Source organism: Mobula birostris, chromosome 31, assembly GCF_030028105.1.
Source record: "Mobula birostris isolate sMobBir1 chromosome 31, sMobBir1.hap1, whole genome shotgun sequence".
In the NCBI taxonomy this organism is placed as follows: Eukaryota; Metazoa; Chordata; class Chondrichthyes; order Myliobatiformes; family Myliobatidae; genus Mobula; species Mobula birostris.
The window spans coordinates 17559902-17581261 of NC_092400.1; the positions used below are offsets into that span (position 1 = coordinate 17559902).

Consider the following 21360-nt stretch of genomic DNA (forward strand, 5'->3'; position numbering starts at 1 on the left):
ATTCCCCCCCCCTTTTCTCCACCCACCTGGCTTCATATATCTTCTTGTTTTGACCCATACCCCCACCACCTTATTTTGGCAACACACACAAAATGCTAGAGGAACTCGCCCGGCCTGGCAGCATCTATCGGAAAAAAGTACAGCTGACGTTTTGGGCGGAAACCCTTTGGTAGGACTTTATTTTTCCATAGATAATGCCTGGTCTGCTGAGTTCCTCCAGCATTTTGTGTGTCCAGCATCTGCAGATTTTCTCTTGTTTGTGACCTTATTTTGGCTCTTCTCCACCCTGATGAAGCATCTCAGCATAGATGTCGACTGTTTATTCCTCTCCATAGATGGACTTGATGAGTTCCTCCAGTGTTTTGTGTGTGTTGTTCAAGCCTAGACACTCATTCCTTATTCTGGCAATTATTTAGAGATCTGTATTGGAACTATATGCAACAGCAATATTGCACTTTACATATAAAAGAAAGATTTTTTTTGCTTTTTAAAAAAAAAAAAAATTCTGTTTTGTATTGAAAATTTACCCTGGTGATTTTTGGCTGGATGACTGCCAGAAGTCTTCCTGAACTAATCCTATGAAGGAGCAGGATAAGATATTTAAGACAGGTTAAAGTACTGGTCAGAGAAACATCATTTTGGGTTTAGAAATACCTATATTCTTTAAAATTAGTTTATTATTTGATTAGGATTAGAATATAGTGCACACAGAGTATGTATTTGCTGTGGTTGTGTGAATCCAGTTTCAAACTTGTATATTTGCCATTGTCCAGCAACTCCTTCATGATTGGTAGGGCTGTGTAACCTTTAATTTTTTTTTTCTTCATTGGTCCTCTGCAATATATTCCAACCATACCTAGAGCTGGAAAGAACATCAACTTGATAGAATAATAGTAAGTTGATAAATATGCAATTTTAACACCTTTTCAGAGCTGCAAGAGCTCCAGGCCCTTCAACTTGTGATAGAGCACCAGAAGCTCGGTTGAGTAGATTTCAAGTTAATGGGTCAAGGTGGGAACCAGATATTTAGTGCGTGGTTCATTAAGGTATGATAGCCTTTGCCTGCTTTTGCAATGACATAGTCAAGGCGGCAGACTTTGAGATGCTTAAATCTTGGTGGTTCTTCGGATAAGTGTGAACAAGGATTAATTTGAAAATTATTTGGATAACAAGAGCCACAATAGATGAGGCCAAGGAGATGTATAAATATTAGTGTGAGCAACAGAAAATGCTGGACCTCCTCTGCTTGGCCAGTAGCCACAGTGGACAAAATTAATAGTAGGAATGAGCAGTGAGAAGGGACAAATGGAGAGTAGAAGGGAAATACTATTCGCTCTAGTTGAAAAGGGTTGAGGAAAAATACAGGAAATAGATATGGTTGAGAGTCCTATCAAATATAGCAGTGGAGAAGCCTTAGCTAAAGTAAAAGATAGTGCAATCAAAAACAAGTTCTACAACTCCGCAGAAACTGGGAGAGAACAATTCCTTCATCTGAATAGTGCTTTTTTTCTCTTTTCTCTTCCCCCACCACCCCCACCCACCCATTGTTTTTCTGTCCACCCAAGGTTTGGGGGCATTCAGTGCAACTTGAGCGAAATAAGTCAAATATTAGAACCATTGTTTATTTCTGAGTCCCGTGCAAATATAAAGCTCTAGCCCCAACTCTTTCCACTATGTGAGGGAGAAAATAGCAAGACCCCTTGAGGCAAATGGAAAGTTGGATTGGTTTATTTACCTGCTCTCAAAATTGACCTATACTTAATTTACTTCACAGGCAGGAGGGCGGGTGGGAGGCATAAGTTAGTTATTGAAGTTTAAAGTTCAAAAATCAAAATAAATCTTAAATTTAAATGTATGTAACAGTAATACATTCTTATGGATACAAGATTTCTTTGACTGTTTGAATCTTTGGTTACATCTGATATACAAAAACAATACATTTACTCAGTTTATTTCAAATTTTACATTAAAATTCAGTTCTCAAAATTGAATACAACTAAAGAAAATGTTCATAGGGCAAAATTTTCTATTGCTAATAAATACAGCACACCTGTTAAAATTTCCACATACATATAAAATACTTTAGATTTCCCAGAAACTGAGTTAAAATTATGTACAAAGCTTTTGAAGCTACTTAATCTTTACTTAAGGTTGCTGGTGCTTGCCAACAACTAAACAAATATTTTAGCCCAGTAGGAAATATACAGTGCACCTAATTAATCTTCCTAACAAAAAAAAGTCTGATTCTTAAAGGACTGATTGCAAAAGGTTAAAATGAATGGTTATTTCAACCACTGATCCCCCATTTCATCTTGTATGACCAATTTGAAAACATGCATATTAATGTATGAACTTAGCTCCTACAATTCTGCTTTTCATTAATTCATAGGGGGCACATCGAAAGAGTAAAGTGAGCAAGTTTATGGAATGTAGCACTGCCATCTGATGGGCTTGACTTGTAAAGGATGCAGAGCGACTTGTTCTCTGGTCCAGCATACTGCAGCCACCAGGTTTATTGAGAGTTCCGTAAATGAGAAACGTAGTTTGGTTCAGATACATTTAACTGCAAAATATTGAATAGTTAAAGTCAGAAGTAACCCATATTAAGCTTTAAATACAAGGGATGCACATTTTTTTTTACAATTTTAAAAACTGCCTTCCATTTTATTCTACATTATTAGCAACTAGATCACCCAGGACATGCCCTCTTCTCGCACATTCAGTGATTCTGGAACAGCTTCTTCTCTGCCATCTGATTTCTAAATGGGTATTGAACCGATGAACACTACTTCACTATTTTATCATTTCTGTTTTTGCACTTTTTAATATAAATATGCACTTACTGCAATTCATTTATTTCTATATTTATCATGTATCGCTGCTAAGTTACCAAATTTCATGACGTATGCCAGTGATAAGTTCTGATTCTGGGGAGGGTTTAAACTAGATTTGCAGGGGGATGGGAACCAGAGTGCCAGAGCAGATAGTGGAGCGGGGGTGAAAATAAATGTTAAAACTTCATGCAAAGTCACAAATAGGAGGGTTGTGTGTGGTGGTAATAATCCTCTGAGGTGTGTCTATTTCAATGCAAGGAGTATTGTGGGGAAGGCTGACGAGTTGAGGGCGTGGATTGACACCAGGAATTACAACATTATAGCCATTAGTGAAACTTGGCTATAGGAAGGGCAGGACTGGCAGTTTAATGTTTCAGGGTTCCGATGATTCAGGCGTGATAGAGGCAGAGGAATGAAGGGTGGGCGGGGGGGCGGGTGGCATTGTTAGTCAGGGAAAATGTTACAGCGGTGCTCAGGGAGGACAGATTAAAGGGCTTGTCTACCGAGGCCATATGGGTGGAGCTGAGAAACAGGAAAGGTATGACCACATTAATGGAGTTGTACTATGGACCACCCAATAGTCAGCAAGAATTGGAGGAGCAAATCTGCAGAGAGATAGCAGACAGCTGCAGGAAACAAAGTTGTGATAGTAGGGAATTTTAATTTTCCACATATTGATTGGGATTCCCATGCTGTTAAAGGTCTAGACAGGTTAGAGTTTGTAAAATGTGTTCAGGAAAGTTTTCTAAATCAATATATAGAGGTACCAACTGGAGAGGATGCAATATTAGGTCTCCTATTCGGAAATGAGTTAGGATAGGTGATGGAAGTGTGTGTAGGAAAACACTTTGGTTCCAGTGATCATAACACCATTAGTTTCAACTTGATCATGGATAGAGATAGATCTGGTCCTTGGGTTGAGGTTCTAAACTGGGAAAAGGCCAAATTTGAAGAAATGAGAAAGGATCTAAAAAGCGTGGATTGGGACAGGTTGTTCTCTGGCAAGGATGTGATTGGTTAAGTGGGAGACCTTCAGAGGAGAAATTTTGAGAGTGCAGAGTTTGTATGTACCTGTCAGGATTAAGGGCAAAGTGAATAAGAATAAGGAACCTTGGTTCTCAAGGGATATTAGAACTCTGATAAAGAAGAAAAGAGAGATGTGTGACATTTATAGGAAACAGGGAGCAAATGAAGTGCTTGAGTATAAAAAGTGCAAAAAAAACTTAAGAAAGAAAGCGAGAGGGCTAAAAGAAAACATGAGGTTGCTTTGGCAGTCAAGGTGAAGGATAATCCAAAGAGCTTCTACAGGTATATTAAGAGCAAAAGGATAGTAAGGGATAAAATTGGTCCTCTTGAAGATCAGAGTGGTCGACTATGTATGGAACCAGAAGAAACAGGAGAGATGTTAAATGGTTTTTTTGCATCTGTATTTACTAAAGAAACTGGCATGGAGTCAATGGAAGTAAGGACATAGGTGAAGGGGAAAAAGTTTAAAGGGAACATGGGGGGGGGCGGTTCTTCACACCGAGTGGAGGGAGTGTGGAATAAGCTGCCAGATGAAGTGGTAAATTAAGAAAAACTTGGACAGGTACATGGATAAGAGGTGTATGGAGGGATATGGTCCAGGTGCAGGTCAGTGGGACTAGGCAGAAAAATGGTTCGGCACAGCCAAGAAGAGCCAAAGGGCCTGTTTCTGTGCTGTAATGTTCTATGGTTCTAAGTGTTTAGAACACAAATTCTTGCCAGAGTCATGCACATCCTAAAGAAGCTAGGTTAACAACTTAATTCTTGGTCTAGATCAGGAGTTCCCAACCTGGGGTCTACAGCCCCCTCAGTTAATAGTAAGGCTCCATGCCATAAAAAAAAAGGTTGAGAATCCCTGGTTTAGATCCTTGGACTCCATTGGTCACTCGTATGTTATCAAATACCAGTTTGTTGTTCCTCTCTGCACCTTGTGGCACATCAGGTGGCAAACTTTTGCCATTTCCTTAGCATTTTAAACAAGGCTAAGTTGCTAGCTTGGTGCTCAACCCAGCACTGATGGAAAGTATGCAAGGAGCCAGCCGGATTTGAACTCGGTATCACTTGCCTCAAAGTCTAGAGCGGATGCTACTACAACACTGGCCTCGATTACCAGTTGCAGTACAGATTGGACGAGATTAGACTTGCCTGGGGATCTTTCTTGGGTGGGATGGTTGGTTTTTGGGACACTGGCGGTTTCTTTGAAATTTCAGGTTTTGGAGGTAGCTTCTCGTCTTCTAATAGTTCATCGTGTGTTCCTCCCAGCTCATAATGTTTCTTCCGGAGATCTCCAAGCTTCATCCTCTCCTGCTCCAGTTTATTTTCCAGCTCCAAAACTTTCACCTACACAAAGCAGTTGATATACAAGAAATCAGGCTTCATACTCCATCACCAGCCCTGTATCTGTTGATCCCCTTAAATTTTTTTTTTTGAGAAATATGCCTTGAAAATGGAAGAGACAGAGCTTCCACAGTTCAAGTAGAAGATTTCATAGATTCACGTGAGAGTGTGTGTGTGCGTGCGCGCATGCCTTAAATTGTGAATAGCCTTTAAAACTCACTTCCCCGTTGCAGGCTTTCAAACCATAGAATCATCCTTTCAAATTTGCCTTCAAGAACTTTGTACAAGTCTATAAAATCAGCTCTTAATTTGAGAGTATTAGACTTTTGTCTCCCAAGTCATCTCCATGCAAGAAAGAAAGCTAACCTTGTGTTGCATGATAGCACAGCTCTAAGTAGGAAGTCTCTTAGAATGGAGCACAATGGGGCTTACTGGAACTAAATATACAATGACTATGCTGAAGGAAAAAATCACTATTCCATCATAAGTGCTGTCTCTCAAATGAGTATAACACTTAGTTATTTTAATAGGCAACTATTGAAAGTAGTAACTTTACCTGTGTTTCAATTTCCTGCTTTTTAAGTTTAATCCTTGACATTCCAGAAAAATCCATAGTATCTGGAAAATGGTGGAACAGTAATCTCAATACTCAAACAAACAAATGAACAATGCAAGTATCAAACTGCAGACAAAACTCTGCTAAACCCCATGGGGTCTGGTTACCTTTATCTTCAATCTGTTCCTGTCCAGATTTTGTCGATGCGACCACATTAGCAGCCATCTCATTTACGTGCCTGGAGGCTTGTTGCAACCGGGACAGGTTTCTGCTGCTCCGGTCTGCCTTCACCTGAATGGAGAAGTTCACCATTTCAGTGAGTAAATGTCGCTGGGGTCATTTTAAACAGGAATAGTGGAGGCCGGAGTGTAGCAAGGATTTGGAGAGGGATAGGAATGGAGCTGTTCTAGTGTCAGAAGATGTGGTGGGTTACAGTGCAGATAAACAAGATGAAATCCACTTCAGCAGGATACACTGTCACCACTATCTGTCTGATCCATCATTGTATTTCAGATGTTCCCTTCACGCTGCTTTGTTTTCTATGAGGGGGTGATCAATAGGTTTCAACGGGTGCATTTAATGTCAGAGAAATTATACCATATACATGCTGAAATTCTTCTTCTTTTCAGACATCAAACAGAGGAGTGCCCCAAAGAATGAATGACAGGTAAAACATTAGAACCGCAGAGCCCTCTCCCCCCCACCCCCCCAAGCAGCAGCAAGGCAACGAACCTCCCCACCCACCCCCACCAGCAAAAAAGCATCGGTGCCTTCCACCAAGCACTCAAGCGTGCAACAAAGCATCAGTAACGACACAGGCTTGCAGTACCCCAAAAGCTACCTGTTCACCTGATAATTCAACATAACACAGGCTCTCTCTCTTCCCTAATAAGGAAAGAAGTGTCCCCGTTTCCCTATTCCTCCTTTTAGTTGTACTGACTTCTCCATCTACTCCCTTCCCTTGTTCTCTCTTGCGTGGGTAAGCTGTTGTTATTACGAGTCTCCTCACCTTCGATGCAGCCACAAGCTGCGCTGTGCTGGCTCCAACCTCGTGTGAGCAAACAATCAACTCCTCGTACTTCCCGGTCTTCAGGACAACCTTGTCAGCTGAATCTCTGGATTCCCAAAAAAAAACAACCACAAAAACATTCCTTATAGATCATTTCATCTCCTTGATCCTGGAACCAGCCCTCTGCTTGCCCCAAAATCTGATTACTGAAAGTGTGAAAGAAAATTGCAGCGTGTCCTGTTAGCTGCTACAGTGAGAAAGGATGGTTACGTACCCTGGCAAAGGGAAAAAGCTTGCTTATCTGTCAACCTGTTACAGTTTCATCAGCTAGCTCAGTGGTCCCCAACCACCGGGCCGCGAGGAAACGATACGAGTCAGCTGCACCTTTCCTCATTCCCTGTCACACATTTTTGAACTTGAAGTAACCTACCAAATCATACCAAATAACACACAAAACCTAAAATAACACTAAGATAATAAAAGCAGGAATGATGTGATAAATGCACAGCCTATATAAAGTAGAAATAATGTATGTACAGTGTAGTTTCACTGAATAGAATTGGGAAGATTAAGCCAAAACCGATTTGTAGAAAAAAATTGGCACATACACGTATGCGCACACAGGTGTCCACGCAAAGCTTCATGGTCATGGTAGTCTTTCTCAGGGTAAACACAACTGTCCCGTATTTGACTGCTATTTTTGTCCCTTATTTGGGAGTGAGAAAGTTGGCAACCCTACTTGAACACCCCCCGCCGTCGGCCGGTCTGCAAGAATATTGTCAATATTAAGAATATTGTCAATATTAAACCGGTCCGCAGTGCAAAAAGGGTTGGGGACCCCTGAGCTAGCTAATCCACAACATGATTACTTAGTGTTTCTTTTATAATCCTGAATGCAGGGGCTTGGTGAGGCTGCACCCAAAGAATGTATGTGGTTTTGGTCCCCTTTCTGGAAAAGACCTACCGGACTGGTGGGTTCACCCCACGTGATTGAGTGGGCTCGGCTTGTGATGTTTTAGTGTCTGAACTTCACAGGACGTGTGCAAATGTAGAAGGACGTTGCTCCTCTATGAGCTGTTTAATGTCAGGGCTCGCTATGGGCAGCTTATTCGGCATGAAGGTGAAAAAGCTTCACTCATCTTGCTTCTCTGGTGACTGTAGGGGCCAAGCTGAATTCATTTGTGTTTCTGGATATTAGGGGATTCGAGGACTATGGCGATTTGGTGTAGTAGATCAGCTATTACCTAGAGCTGACAAAGTTCCAGTCCAGACGGTCTACTCCTGCTCCTGGAACTTCCTGCTTTAGTTCAACAGGAAGGAGGATAGGAGCTGGAGGAAACTGTATCCAGACATACTGCTAGTTAATACTGGACACATGGGTATGAAGAACAAAACAACTAACCTGAACTCAATTGAAGGTTCCTAACAGGTAGGCTAGGAATGTTGATTGAAGGTTTCATGGAAAAAGCCCAAAGGAAATCGCACAAGATTTTGCCCTGTGCAATCCCCTGCAGCAGCTTTTCTCATGAGAGCAGAAATGAATTTTTATAAAGTTCCTTGTTTCCTGACAGCTCCACCTCAACTCACCACTCGAGCCTTGGGATATATTCCAACAGTGCGATTATCTCTGGGTTTAAAGTATGCTGGGTTCCATGAGGAAGGGGTGTGGGGGGGGCAGAGGGAAGAAAGGTGGTCTGAACCCATACAAATACGATTTCAATCTACATTTCAACAACCATGTCTATTACACAAAGTGGTCATAGGTGCTGTTTCCATAGGCTGCAGTGTATCTAATATCAATGACAAAACCTGGAAGAAGATGGTCAATAATTCTCCTAATAAAGCTCCCTGCTGGGTAAAAATTAATAGCAGCAGAGACACTTCATACTGTATGCAGTGCTTCTCAATCTGGGGGCCACAGACCCACCCTTCCCCAGTAAACAGTGAGGCTCCTTGGCATTAAAAAGGTTAGGAACCCCTGCTGTATAATTTCAAATGTAACATGGTACAAAGAACAGAATACTTCTCCCTAAACAATTCAGATCATACTGGAAGCCTTCAACAACAAGGCCTCGGCACAGATTAGTTAATACCAAAGCAGCCAAAAAGTGAATCATGGGGAAAACTAATTTCTTTGTCCAGCGGCTGAGCTCACCTTTCAGGGTTGGGTACAACGCTAGTCTTTTAAATTTGGGCTAGGAACTAAGCTTAGCGTTTGAAGCATACAGCCTGATTTGCACAGAGAAATCTTAATAAACTCATTGTATTGTTCTATGATGGGGAAATATGGTGCAGTAGAATTTTACTGCCACCATTGCCCAGTGCATGAACTAAGCTCGTGTTCATGTATTTAAAAAAAGGACTAATGCGGTATGTAATGCAGTTTAAGTGAAACCGATACTAGATCAGCATCTGAGCTGAAGAAAAGGAAAACAATGTAAGGAAATGAATCAGAATTGTTGAAGAATCTTTGCAACCACAGACCACGATCAGCCTTTTGCACTCTAGTTTATATGCATCAGGATACAGAATAAGATTCAAACTGAATTCTAAGGATTCCCATAATACAGGGAGCAGAAATTTACTTGGTGTCTGAGATGGGGAGTTTATACAGTGCCCCTGTGTCATTATTTGTTACATGGTCTATGAAATACACCATGCCTTTCTATTTTCCAACACACTTTCCATCTAATACTACCCCCACTATTAGACGTAGGTATTTTATCCATTACTAGTGATACAGGGACTAAATTGCCACAGCACAAAGAACAAGAAAGCAACTACCTAGAGGTTGCAGCCAGTACTTACACCAACTGTGTGGCACCCCATCCAACAGCTTTGGAGGCAGAGATTAGGCCCTCTGTCCAGCGAGAGTTCTTTGCATAGAATTCTTTTGGAGTTGCTGCCCCCTGTAAATGAGTTATTTCTTCATTAATCAAGTTCAAAAATCATCACTTTCATGCATGTCAAAAGACACAACTGGCTTTGTACAAAACTCTCGGGTGTTTTCCTTGAATTAGCTTCAGATTATTTTGCACTTCAGTCCCTCCAAAGTAACAAGTGCTGGAGGGAGCATCCATCCTCCTGGCCATGTGTTTGAGTGGGGAAGGCCCAATGGAATGGAAACGAGAGAGTGGAAGTGCTGGAATCTGGAGCAACACCTGAGCTGCTGGTGGAACTCAGCAGGTCAGATAATATCTATGGAGAGAAATGGACAGTTGACATCCTGGGTGCCCAAGTTATGATTGTCCTAAATTGCAGAAACAAACTAACAGGTCATAATTTTAAAACCATGAAGTCGATAAATCAACAAGGAATGTTTCCAACCATCTACTTCAGAACCATCACAAGCATATGTAGGGAGTTTTCTGGAGCTCTGTGAATATAGCAGATATCAATTTTTTTAAAAAGTCTTCAGTTCTCAATGTACATTGCAAGCAGTAAATTAAAGTTAAAAGTACAGACTATCCCACAGACTACGAGATTACGGTTAGCAAAATGGTGGTCATGGGATGTATGCATAGGCTCCGCCAAACGTTAAGACAATCGGGTTGTGTTATTTGGCCTGCAACAAACCAGGCAACATGGCTAGGTTATCTGCACCATTGTGACTTGAGTACAAGCTGGCAGACCAGGCTGAAGTTTCCACATTGCAACTATACCTGTGGCCATGTTAAAGACGCTATCAATAGCTGATCAATTGTGTATTCAGAGTCAACTCACACTGACACTAATCTTGGGCATCCAGCTCTCTGTCTTCAGAAGTTTTTAGACTATCTGTGTCAATTAGTGTGTCCCAGCAGGGATGTTTGAACATTCAGAGGTGTCTCCCACTGTGGATAAGTAATTCAAAGGAGGCATTGTCAATCCAAATATTCAAATAAACTATGTCATTGTAACTACTGAAATGTCTTGTATCACTGTTACCTTTGGCCTGAAAGGTATAGAAAGGTACCTTGGAGTTTAAGACTCTACATTGAGTGTCTACAGAAGGATGCTTGTTTGTTGGGATGAATAAAGATTTCTATACCACCAGCTTCAGTGGCCCTGTGGTGACTTCAATCATAGTCACAAGAAGCAGTAGTGAGATGCTGGTGTTCCTCTCTACTGGATTGGACAATGACTTTTATGCTTACCCTGCCACTTTCCACAATCTCTTTCTGCAAGCTCGTTGAGGCCATCACCAGCTGCCTTATTGCCTGAGAAGAAATGCAGATTGAAGTCAGTGAGAATTGTTATCTGATGAGACAACCATGAATTCTAGATTCAAAGGTGGCAAGTCTAACAAAGCAGTCTGCCACAGACAACATTTGTTTAAATGAACCAACAGCTCTTCAGCGAAGTGTACTGAAGTCCCTTTTTACATGCAGAAAGCAGAGAATTTGTTCAATGAAACACTGTCAAAAGTACAACTGGATTTTCTGTCTGATAAACTGATTAGCGTCAGAAGACCACAATGCACAGATTCTTACCTTCATGAGACTGGTGCAAGAGTTTAGAATTCTGAAACAAAGATAACAGGAAAACCTCAGTGTACAGCGACAAAAACACTATCAGTTTTTAAGTAAACAGAGTTCTGAGCCTGATGGTGGAGATTCACAAACCTTTCGTTAACTTCAAGTTTAATCCCAGAGCTTCCTTGTCTGGCTTGCTCCATCATTTCCTGCAAGGTGGAACATTGAATGTTTTCAAATCTTGACCAGAGATTCAGAATGTACTGCAGAGCTCCACACTCCAGAAGGTGAGAACTCTAAGATCTTTAAACACAAGGTGGGCGAACACTTCCCAGCTGGAATTTTTTAAACCATTAAGAACGCCAATCATACTTGCCATGGAAACAGAACAAGCTTAAGATCTATATCTGAGTTTTGTTCATTTGATTACAAGGTACATCTTAAATGCCTTTAATACAAAAAGTGCATTTCTAAATGACTATTGAGATCCAACTATATTCATGTGCCACAATCCATACTGAAAGTTCACCATGAGCAACACATGATCTACTAGTCCTTACAATTAAAATATAGCAATCCCTCTCACCTAATAACTAGTGAAGAACAGTAATTAAGTACAGTGGTTGGTTGCTTCCAATCAGTCATGGGCTCATCAAGCCTGGCTGAAGTGCACAGGAACACAACAACTGATATCATCAGTAGCAACATGTTTTAGAACATGCAGAAAAGCTACTTACTCTCCCTACCTGGGATTAGACCAAACTGAAAGTAACAACCTACAGGAAATTGCCCAGAAAAGTTTGTAAAGACATCTCAAGAGATACTATTCTGTAATAAAACTGATTAGTCATCTGATAGTAAGAATATGAACCAAAGAAAGTGTAAATCATTTTAGTCATAATGATATTGCACAAAATTAGGGAAACTTACAATGACCTTTTGCTTTCCACAAAAGGTCGACTCTATCCTACCTCAATTCTCTTTACTGCGTCGTCAATGGCTGCTGATGTTGCCACCATCTCTTTATCCACCATGTCGCCAAGCTCTTCCTGTCTGACGTCCATGCTCTTGGGCCTCAGCTCCTGAGGGGAAAAAATATAATTAAAGTCTCTACTCCAGCTACAATTTTAAAGATTGAAAACATCTACTGAAGATTGCTTAATATCGTAAGAATTTCTGTTTTCTCAAAGCTACTATTTAACAATGAAAGCAAATGCATTTGTCTGAATATAAATTGCAATTGGCATTTATCCTCCTGGATAAAGCTGCAGTATTTCTAGGGCTGGAGATGCTGGAGGAACTCATTAGGAGAGAGCTCATCAATGGAAGGAAATGAACATTTGGCATTTCAGGAGAAGACCCATGAAGTGCCTTGATCCAAAATGTTGACTGACCATTTCCCTCCATATATGCTGCCTAACATTCTGAGTTCCTCCAGCATTTTATAAGTCACTCCAATATTTCCAGGGCTCTCAGGATTCAGTTAACCAGCCATTTTTCCTCTTCAAACTGTTGTAACCTATGTTTTATTCTCGTAAAGTACTGACCCCAAGTCAGATTCCGACCAGATTCAAGAACAGCAATACACGGAATCCTCCCCAGGTTGAAGGGTCCTACAGTCTAAACTCTGATCGGATTCAGTGACAAATCTAGTTTAAAAACAGAAGCAGTTTACTGAGGATTTAGCACAAATTTCAAAGAGGAATATTGATTTATTTCCAAGGTAGAGGGTTCAGCTGCTGTTTTGCAAGCTGAAAGGAGAAGCCAGTTTTCAGAATGCAGAAGGCTTCCAGCTGCTCCACAATCACTTTGATAGAGAAACAGCACTATATAATGGAACTCTGGAGGGCAGATGATCAAGGTGCAATTAAATGAGGCAGTGGTCTTGCTGTTGCTTCTAGTCGTACGTTCCTAATGGACCTCCCTGACCACTGGAGCCGTCACAGTACCAGATTATCTGCTGCAATTACAAGTTTCAATCAATAGCATAGGGATTCAGCACTGCCAGCTCATGGGGTCAGAGAGTCCCACCTCCAGAAGGGTAAAGATGGAACTTCTTGATACACGTCAGTGATTTCTCATTGAAAGCAGAGTGAACCTGCTGAGTGCAGGTCGGTGGGACTAGGTGAGAGTAAGAGTTCGGCACGGACTAGAAGGGCCGAGATGGCCTGTTTCCGTGCTGTAATTGTTATATGGGTACGGTCAACAGCTGGATCTTCACCTTGCAAAGAAATCAGTGCTCCTCCTTGAGGTTTATACCACATCTCCAGTGCAATGAATTGAATTCTGCAGCTTTTCGTGTGGAAAATGATCAAATCTCTTGGGAGTTGGCATACATCCAGACTTGGGCTTTCCTAGGACCACTTAAGAATATGCCTGGTCAGTTGAAGGTCGTACCTGCCCAAGGTCAAGGATTTTCTGAATCGCTCTCCGAGCAGCTGTGGGGTCTGCATGCGCAACTGACTGCTTATCCTTCAAGTGACCCAAATAGCATAGGCTCTCCTTCCCACACTCTCTGCAGCTGTCTGTTAGTTCTGTGGGGTTGGAAAAATATTTTTATGAGAACAAGCTGAAAATCATTTTAACAGGCTCCAATGTTCCCCAGGGAAGACCCTGGAAAGTGATTACTTTGGAACAATACTCCCACAAGTGATTGCATCCTGTACATCCTGGTCCCAGCGAACTGATGCTTAATTATTAAAACAGTATTTTTCTTAGCCACACACAGAATGCTGGAAGAACCCTGCAGATCAGGCAGTATCAGTGGAAGGAAATGAGGAGTTTCCAACAACCAATGATCTCACTTTTGTGTGGAGCGTGGCCAAGTGGTTAGGGTGTTGGACTAGCGATCTGAAGGTCGTGGGTTCGAGCTTCAGCCGAGACAGCGTGTGTGTCCTTGAGCAAGGCATTTAACCACACAATGCTCCAGTCTACCCAGCTGAGAATGGGTACTGGCAAAAGTGCTGGGGGTTAACCTCGCGATAGACTGGCGTCCTATCCGGGGGTGGGGGGGGGTGGTCTCATACTCTCAGTCGCTTCACGCCACGGAAACCGGCATAAGCACCGGCCTGATGGGCCACAAGGCTCGTGACAGATTTTAATTTTTTTTAAAAATGATCTCACTTTAAGAACTCTTCATCTCATGTTATTATTTATTGCTATTTATTTATATTTATCTTCTGCACTCTGGTTGATCTTTCATTGATCCTGTTGTAGTTACTATTCTATAGATTTGGTGAGTATGCCCACAGGAAAATGAATCTCAGAGTTGTATATGGTGATATATGTGTACTTTGATAAAAAATTTAACTTGAACTTTGAGTTGATAATTCAGGCCTAGACCTTGCATCTGGACTCAAAGCATCACCTGTCCATTTTCCTCCAAAGGTGCTGCCTGCCTGGTTCTCAGAGTCCCTGCAGTATTTTGTTCCAGCAGGAAGCGTACAACCAAACTGCAGAGAAACAGCTCTAGTGCCCACAGAGCTCTGTCGAGACAGACTCCAGGAAACCGCAGGAGGAATTCTTAAGTATTTCGTCTGCAGTCTAAGCTCTGCTGCTGAACGGTATGCCGAGACTGCTGTTAAGTGTTTAAGTTAAATATCTTTTCCAGAGTCTTCAGATACACTCAATACTCACTGTCAGCGTGATCAGTTGGTGCCAGATGCGAGGTGGCACTGCCATTTACTATGGTGTCCGCAGCCAAATGTGCAAACCTGGTCAATGCCTGCAAGAGGCTGCTAGCATCTGTGGGAACCAATGGAAGAGTTTCAAACTGAAGGGAATAATTCATTGAACACGCGAAATAAAGAGGATCAGCAAATTAAGGGCAAAATGCACATCTTATAAAATGATTTGCACAATACTTTCTAAAGGCTTCAATGTGCAGAACACTTAAAATGAGCCTCCTCAACACCCACAACATGATCTTTAACAACTATTCTATTAACCCCAAATAAGGTCATTTTGATATTGATATGACACCAAGTGAGGTCTTAATAAGTTCAGGCTCCTGAATCACTGAGTTTGGCACTAAGGCATTCTCATCATGATTTAACTCATTTGAACACACGAACACGGAGTGGAGAAAGCCACTCGGCCCCTCAGTCCACGTAAGATCATGATCAACCCTGTATTCCCATCTGCCCTTTCGCCTCTTTGACTGTCACACACCTACCTACTCCACCCAGTGTTTTACGAATGTTCAAGAGTCCTGCCACCATTGTCCTCTGTGGAAGTTTCCCAAAGACTAATGACATTCAAGAAAAAATACTTTCATTTCATCTGAGTCTAAAATGTGGAACTCATTTTTAATCTGGGTCTCCAAGTTCTAGGTTATCCCACAAAAGGAATCATTGACTGTGTAGCCCACCGCAGATTCTTATTTTTAAATCATCTCCTGCTCAAAAGCTTGCCAACCTGCCCATTCCAGTCCAATAATCTTTTCCTTGAACGGATGCAATGCATTAAGACCCTGCCCTAAATATAGAGTACTCCAGAATAGGTCTCAACAATCCCCTATATAAATGAGACATATCCTCCATTTGTACTCAATTCTTTTGACAACTATCTTTTGTTAGTCTTCATAATTACTTGTAGCACCTGCATTTACAAATTGTACACTGGACACTTGGATTTTTCAGCATCTCAAAGTTCTGCAAACTCATCATTTCGATACCATGTTTTTTTCCCCCGCTAAGATTCGCACTTTTCCACATTAAGTTGCACTTGGCCAATCTTTGTTTCTTCACAATTTGTTATCTTCACAATCTACTTTGCTAAGTTTTCAGAAAATAGAAAGATAGCAATTTTAACTCTGGTACCCTTCATACAAATACTGAGGCCCCAGCACAGATCCTTAACACTTATTACATCTTGCCAGTAGAAGAAGACTCAACTGACCTAACTAACCAGGTACATCAGATCTAGTCATATGTTACTAACCAGGTACATCAGATCTATAGTCATGTGTTAACCCCCACAATTTTAGCTCTTAGTCTCTGCAACAACTTTCGATGCAATACCTAAACAAAAGCCTTTCGGAAATCCGTCTAGATTATGTTACTTTGTTATGCTAGTCAATTTAACAGAGCTTGATTTCCTTTTTGACTTTGCCTGATTAACTTAAAGTTTTCTAAGTGCCCCACCACAATGGCTTTAATAACACCTTCTACCATCATCTTTATAAAGAGTTGTTAAATGTAACTCCTATATTCTTCTTGAAAATAGGAGTTGCATTTGATATTGTTCAATGTAATTGAACTTTCCTCAAATCCATGGAATTGCAGTAAGTTGAAATCAACTATCTCATTCGTTATTGTCTCCAAAATTCAGGAATGAAGTCCTTCGGGATAGGAACTTGTCAGCCCACAGCTCCAACCATTTGCTTAGCACAAATGCAGGATGGCAGTGATACTGCTCTTGCCATTGCCCCAGCACACCACCGCAGAGGAGATTGTGAAGGAAAGGCCTGCATACTCCAAAGGACCTCAGTCTCCTCAGGAAAGAGGCGACTCATGTGCTATTCTGGGACCACCATGAACTCCTCATTTTCTGTCTGACTTCTCTAGTCTACAGATTAAAATCTTTCCTGATTGTTGCTGTATCTTTTAGACAGGCTCCAACTATTTCTCCCTTTGCACCCTGCCCTGCTGTGTGGTTACTGACAAGTGCCCCACACAGCACATTCACAAGCCTTTATTATTTCACATCTGCACGGTAAATGTTTCCACATCACAGTGAACTGTGGGATCCTTAGTTACAACAGGTCCTAATAACCATGGACATCGGAAGCAGCTGAGCCTCAAGTCCAATAACCCTCTGCACAGTCATGAACTGAAGACCTTTGTAAAGTTGGCCTTGACATTGTCAATATCCACGGTCACACAATCTGTGACCTGATTGTACAACTTGAGTAAGAAACTGCTCCAGGGTAAGCGGTAGGGGGTGGAGATACGTCTCTACCAAAGGAGGTGTAAGGTGCTCCTTCCCTCACTGGCCTGCAGGTCACCTTGGGCAAGGTATATAGCGGCTGCTTAGAACCCCGATCAGGGTCATGTGAAGCCATGGGAACAGTGGGGGATGGTCGTATGAGCAGCTGGTGCAGATCACAAACCCTGGTTATGCGACCACTGACAGCAGGCAGACAATCTCTGACAGAGTATTGATAATGGCTGGGGTCACCCATCTTGAAAAGACACTGCCCAGAAGAAGGCAATGGCAAAGCCACTTCTGTAGAAAATTTGCCAAGAATAATTACAGTCATGGACCAGGTCGTATGACACGGCACATAAAGATAATGATAGGATAAACATCCTGTGAATCTTCACGTGGCAAAATGCAACATGATAGGACAGTCTGTAATCTCTACAAACCTTTCATAACATTTTAAGCCCAAGCAGACCGAATAGTACTAATGAACAGTTGGAAACGGGCACTTATCCAGACTCTCAGCTGATAGGAAAATCCCAGAAAAGTGAGGGAGGAAAATATTTAAGAGCTAGTAATTCACCTTTACAGCAAAGGTGAGCTCAGCTTTCAGAATAGCCACTGAATAAAATGTGGCCATTTGCGATTGAGACGGAGGTGACGGTACCTGCCATGTTCTTTATGTACTGGGAGTGTCCTTGCTGCATCAGGTTCACCGATTCCAATGCTGCCTCTGCCCTGTTGATTAGGTAATCTATAAGAGACGGAAAAGTCAGTTCTTCCCTTTAAAGTGCAAACAAGACGCGTCCTGGGGCTGTCCCACCATTATACAATACCAGCCTGCACATAGCCATCACAAAGCCCTGAAGGGCACTCAACGCGGGTTTAACGCTGTACTTTGCAACTGTGGTCACGCCCGCAGATAATGACCATAAACTCAGAGAACAAACATTGCCGACAGAGCAGGGCACAGCTGTTTCTCCAAACTTTATCACTAATGGATCTCCGGAGCAGATTTCTAATTGTGAAGCGGAGAGCAAGCTTGCTTCATTAACAGGGGCGCTACAGCGTTTCAATTGTTACTTGGGCAACAAGCTGCTTATTAGAATGTGGTGCAGTAACCCAATATAGGACAGAACTATATTATATGTGTTTAACGTTAGTCCGCAAAATTAGAGTGGCGCGTGGTGGGGTAGAAGATAAAAAGGGAAGAGTGGAAATTGATTCATTGAAGAATATGAAAACATTCATAAAGGTGCAGTGGTGTCATTATAAGTGTTGGGAAGAGGAAGGAGCCACAATGATTGCCCCTTTATTAGGGAGAGAGAGAGCCTGTGGTATGTTGAATTGTTTTTGTTGTACTGCAGATCATGGTCTTTCTTGCGGGCTTTGCTGTTGCTTGCTTGGTAGGTGGTGGGTGCTGGTGCTTTTTGCTGTTGTAAGTGGGGGGAGGTTGACGCTTGTGCGTGGGAGATAGGAGTGGGGGACTTTGGGGTTCTAACGTTTTTACTGTCACTCATTCTTTGGAGCACACTTCTGTTTTCATGGATGTCTGTGAAGAACAAGAATTTCAGGTTGTCTATTATATACATTCTCTGATATTAAATGGAATTATTGATCGAGTGCCCACGGTTACAACACAGCACAACCTCTTGATATGATTCTTGTCACAAAGTCATAGTTTACTGTAAAGTATATTCCTGAACAACTTTTATCACAAGCTGCTTCAGAACATCATTATATTGTGTTCTTGTGCGCTGTTGTTCTCCCCAAGATGACAATTTAACAGAAGCCCCATGTTTAAACCCCAGGGCATGATCCTACCTGGTGAACTGGTGCACCGGATGTGCAACGGATCGTCCAGTTTTGCAATAGCATCTTGAATGATGCTCTCAGCTTCCCTCACAGTGCCCTGGACCATGTGGAACTGCTCGTCTAGAAGTTTCTGCTGAAGCTGCTGCTCTTGGTTTGTCTGAAATACAAATCAAAAGACATGACGCAGCCATTTGATGTTCAGCAATTACTGGAGGGAAGGAAATACAGTTTTCCTGCCCTCTGCCTTAGACCATAAGACATAGGAGCAGAATTAGGCCATCGAGTCTGCCCCACCATTCTATCATGGCTGATTTTATAATCTCTCTCAACCTCCTTCTCCTGCCTTAACACTTTGACTATTCCCATTTTTCTCAGTAGCTGTCTTTCGTGTCACCATATCAGCACATCATCCATAATCACTGTACACCAGCAGTTCCCAACCTCTTTCATGCCACGAATCCCTAACATTAACCGAGGGGTCTGTGGACCCCGAGTTGGGGACCTCTGCTGTACACTGTTTTTCACAAAGTCGCTTTGTATTCTTCCAGTCAACCCATCTGAGATGTGTACATGTCTGCTCTTCCCACCGACACTTGCATTTCCTATCACAAATGGTGCTATAATGCTGTAATGCACTGATACTACAAATAGCAATGGTAAAATTAAAGAGAAATCAGTAATGATAGATGGCCAGGATCCCTGCTCCTTTTCTGAATTGTTCCCTGGGATGTTATGCCTATCAGAGAGGGAAGGTGGTGCTTCGGCTCTAAGCTCCACCTAAAGATTTCACCTCAGATAGAGCAGCTTTCTCATAGTCTTGCACTGGTTTCAGGTTCGAAGTTGCACTTGTGAACCCATAAAACTTCTGATTCTGTGACGGAGCTAATACTGCAGTGTGACAGCCGAAAACTATATAATCACCAAGCAGGCGGCCAGAACTTGGAATGATAATTTAAAGACCCTGACCTTCTCCATGAATTTTCCCTGGAGTTCTTCCAGCTCCCGTGAGGCTTTGTCCTTCTCAGTGCGCATCGCCGTCTCCTTCTCCTGAATCGCGTTCTTCAGCGAGTAAGCTTCGGCCTCCTTTTCCGCCACAGTCTTCCTCAGGTTGTCCTTCTCTGCCTCGAGGCCTTGCAGTCTTGCGTTCATCTCAGAGCCTGCCTGTAATTCAAGCACCCAGTGCATTAGTGAATAAAATCCCGGGATCCGTTCGTACACCCTGACTGATAAAGCACGTTACTACATGAAATGTCAGGATCCATTCAGATAGGTGGAGAGCTATTTATCAGAATACAGAATTCGACCAATCTGTCCTGACAAGAGCAAAGTCCCCTTCATATCGAATCCCAGCGTCATGAAGGAAGCCATTTAGGACCCTGTGCCCATGCTGGTTCTTTCAAAGAGTTATCCCACTCTTTTCTCTTTCACCACCACTCTGAAAATGTCTATTTTAATACTGTTTTTGTGAGTGATGCTAGTCACCCGGGTGCATTGGAGCAGGATACCTTTCCTTTGTGCTGTTGTTGAACTATAAACTCTCCAGCTGTTCATAGGAAAACAGTCATCTTATAACAGTGACACTGGAGGCTTTGTTACACCATCCGGTGTGAAGACAAGCAATATGGTTCGAGCATATTTCTAACTGCCCCTCTTTGTGGAAACAACAGTTCTTGGTGCCCCTGAGATGGCAGTGGGGTGGGGGGTGGGGGGTGGGGGGAAGGTGGGGAAATGATATTAATCACAGTTCCAGGATTGCTATTCACTGCTTGGAGGTGGAAAATGCATTCACCTAAATTTACGTCTGAGGAGTGGCCATCTAGCGCAATTGTCAACAGCCACTTAGCTGTGCCTTGTCACGAGTCGGCACATCCCAGCAAAGAGGGGAAGAAAACGGAATGAAGACGATACAACCTGTGTATTAGCACACGCGCTCCCCTCTACCCTGTACCCGTGTAATAGCACACGCGTTCCTCTCTACCCTGTACCCGTGTAATAGCACACGCGTTCCCTCTACCCTTTACCCGCGTATTAGCACACACGTTCCCCTCTACCCTTTACCCGCGTATTAGCACACGCGTTCCCCTCTACTCTGTACCCGTGTATTAGCACACGCGTTCCCTCGACCCTGTACCCGCGTATTAGCACACGCGTTCCCCTCTACCCTGTACCCGCGTATTAGCACATGCGTTCCCCTCTACCCTTTACCCACGTATTAGCACAGGCATTCCCTCTACCCTGTACCCGTGTAATAGCACACGCGTTCCTCTCTACCCTGTACCCGTGTAATAGCACACGCGTTCCCCTCTACCGTGTACCCGTGTATTAGCACACGCGTTCCCCTCTACCCTGTACCCGCGTATTAGCACATGCGTTCCCCTCTACCCTTTACCCACGTATTAGCACAGG

The 21360-nt window shown here is 42.5% G+C and overlaps 1 protein-coding gene across 5 annotated transcripts in view; it reads right to left on the reverse strand.

The window, feature by feature from the left end:
- Nucleotides 1-1582: 1582 nt before the first annotated feature.
- hip1rb (huntingtin interacting protein 1 related b) overlaps nt 1583-21360 on the reverse strand; it is a 174818-nt gene continuing 155040 nt past the window's right edge. Inside the window, exons 30-44 of one of the 5 annotated variants that reach the window (XM_072247669.1) lie at nt 19921-20115; nt 18964-19111; nt 17807-17893; nt 14851-14958; nt 13612-13748; nt 12186-12296; nt 11365-11423; nt 11233-11263; nt 10897-10959; nt 9569-9669; nt 6761-6866; nt 5919-6042; nt 5752-5813; nt 5004-5198; nt 1583-2563 (exon numbers count right to left, since the gene is read on the reverse strand). In XM_072247669.1, the coding sequence (XP_072103770.1) occupies nt 2513-2563; nt 5004-5198; nt 5752-5813; nt 5919-6042; nt 6761-6866; nt 9569-9669; nt 10897-10959; nt 11233-11263; nt 11365-11423; nt 12186-12296; nt 13612-13748; nt 14851-14958; nt 17807-17893; nt 18964-19111; nt 19921-20115 (1578 nt within the window). In that variant the 3' untranslated portion in view covers nt 1583-2512. The remainder of the gene's footprint in view (nt 2564-5003; nt 5199-5751; nt 5814-5918; nt 6043-6760; nt 6867-9568; nt 9670-10896; nt 10960-11232; nt 11264-11364; nt 11424-12185; nt 12297-13611; nt 13749-14850; nt 14959-17806; nt 17894-18963; nt 19112-19920; nt 20116-21360) is intronic. The other 4 variants (XM_072247668.1, XM_072247670.1, XM_072247673.1 and 1 more) reach the window with 4 other exon arrangements.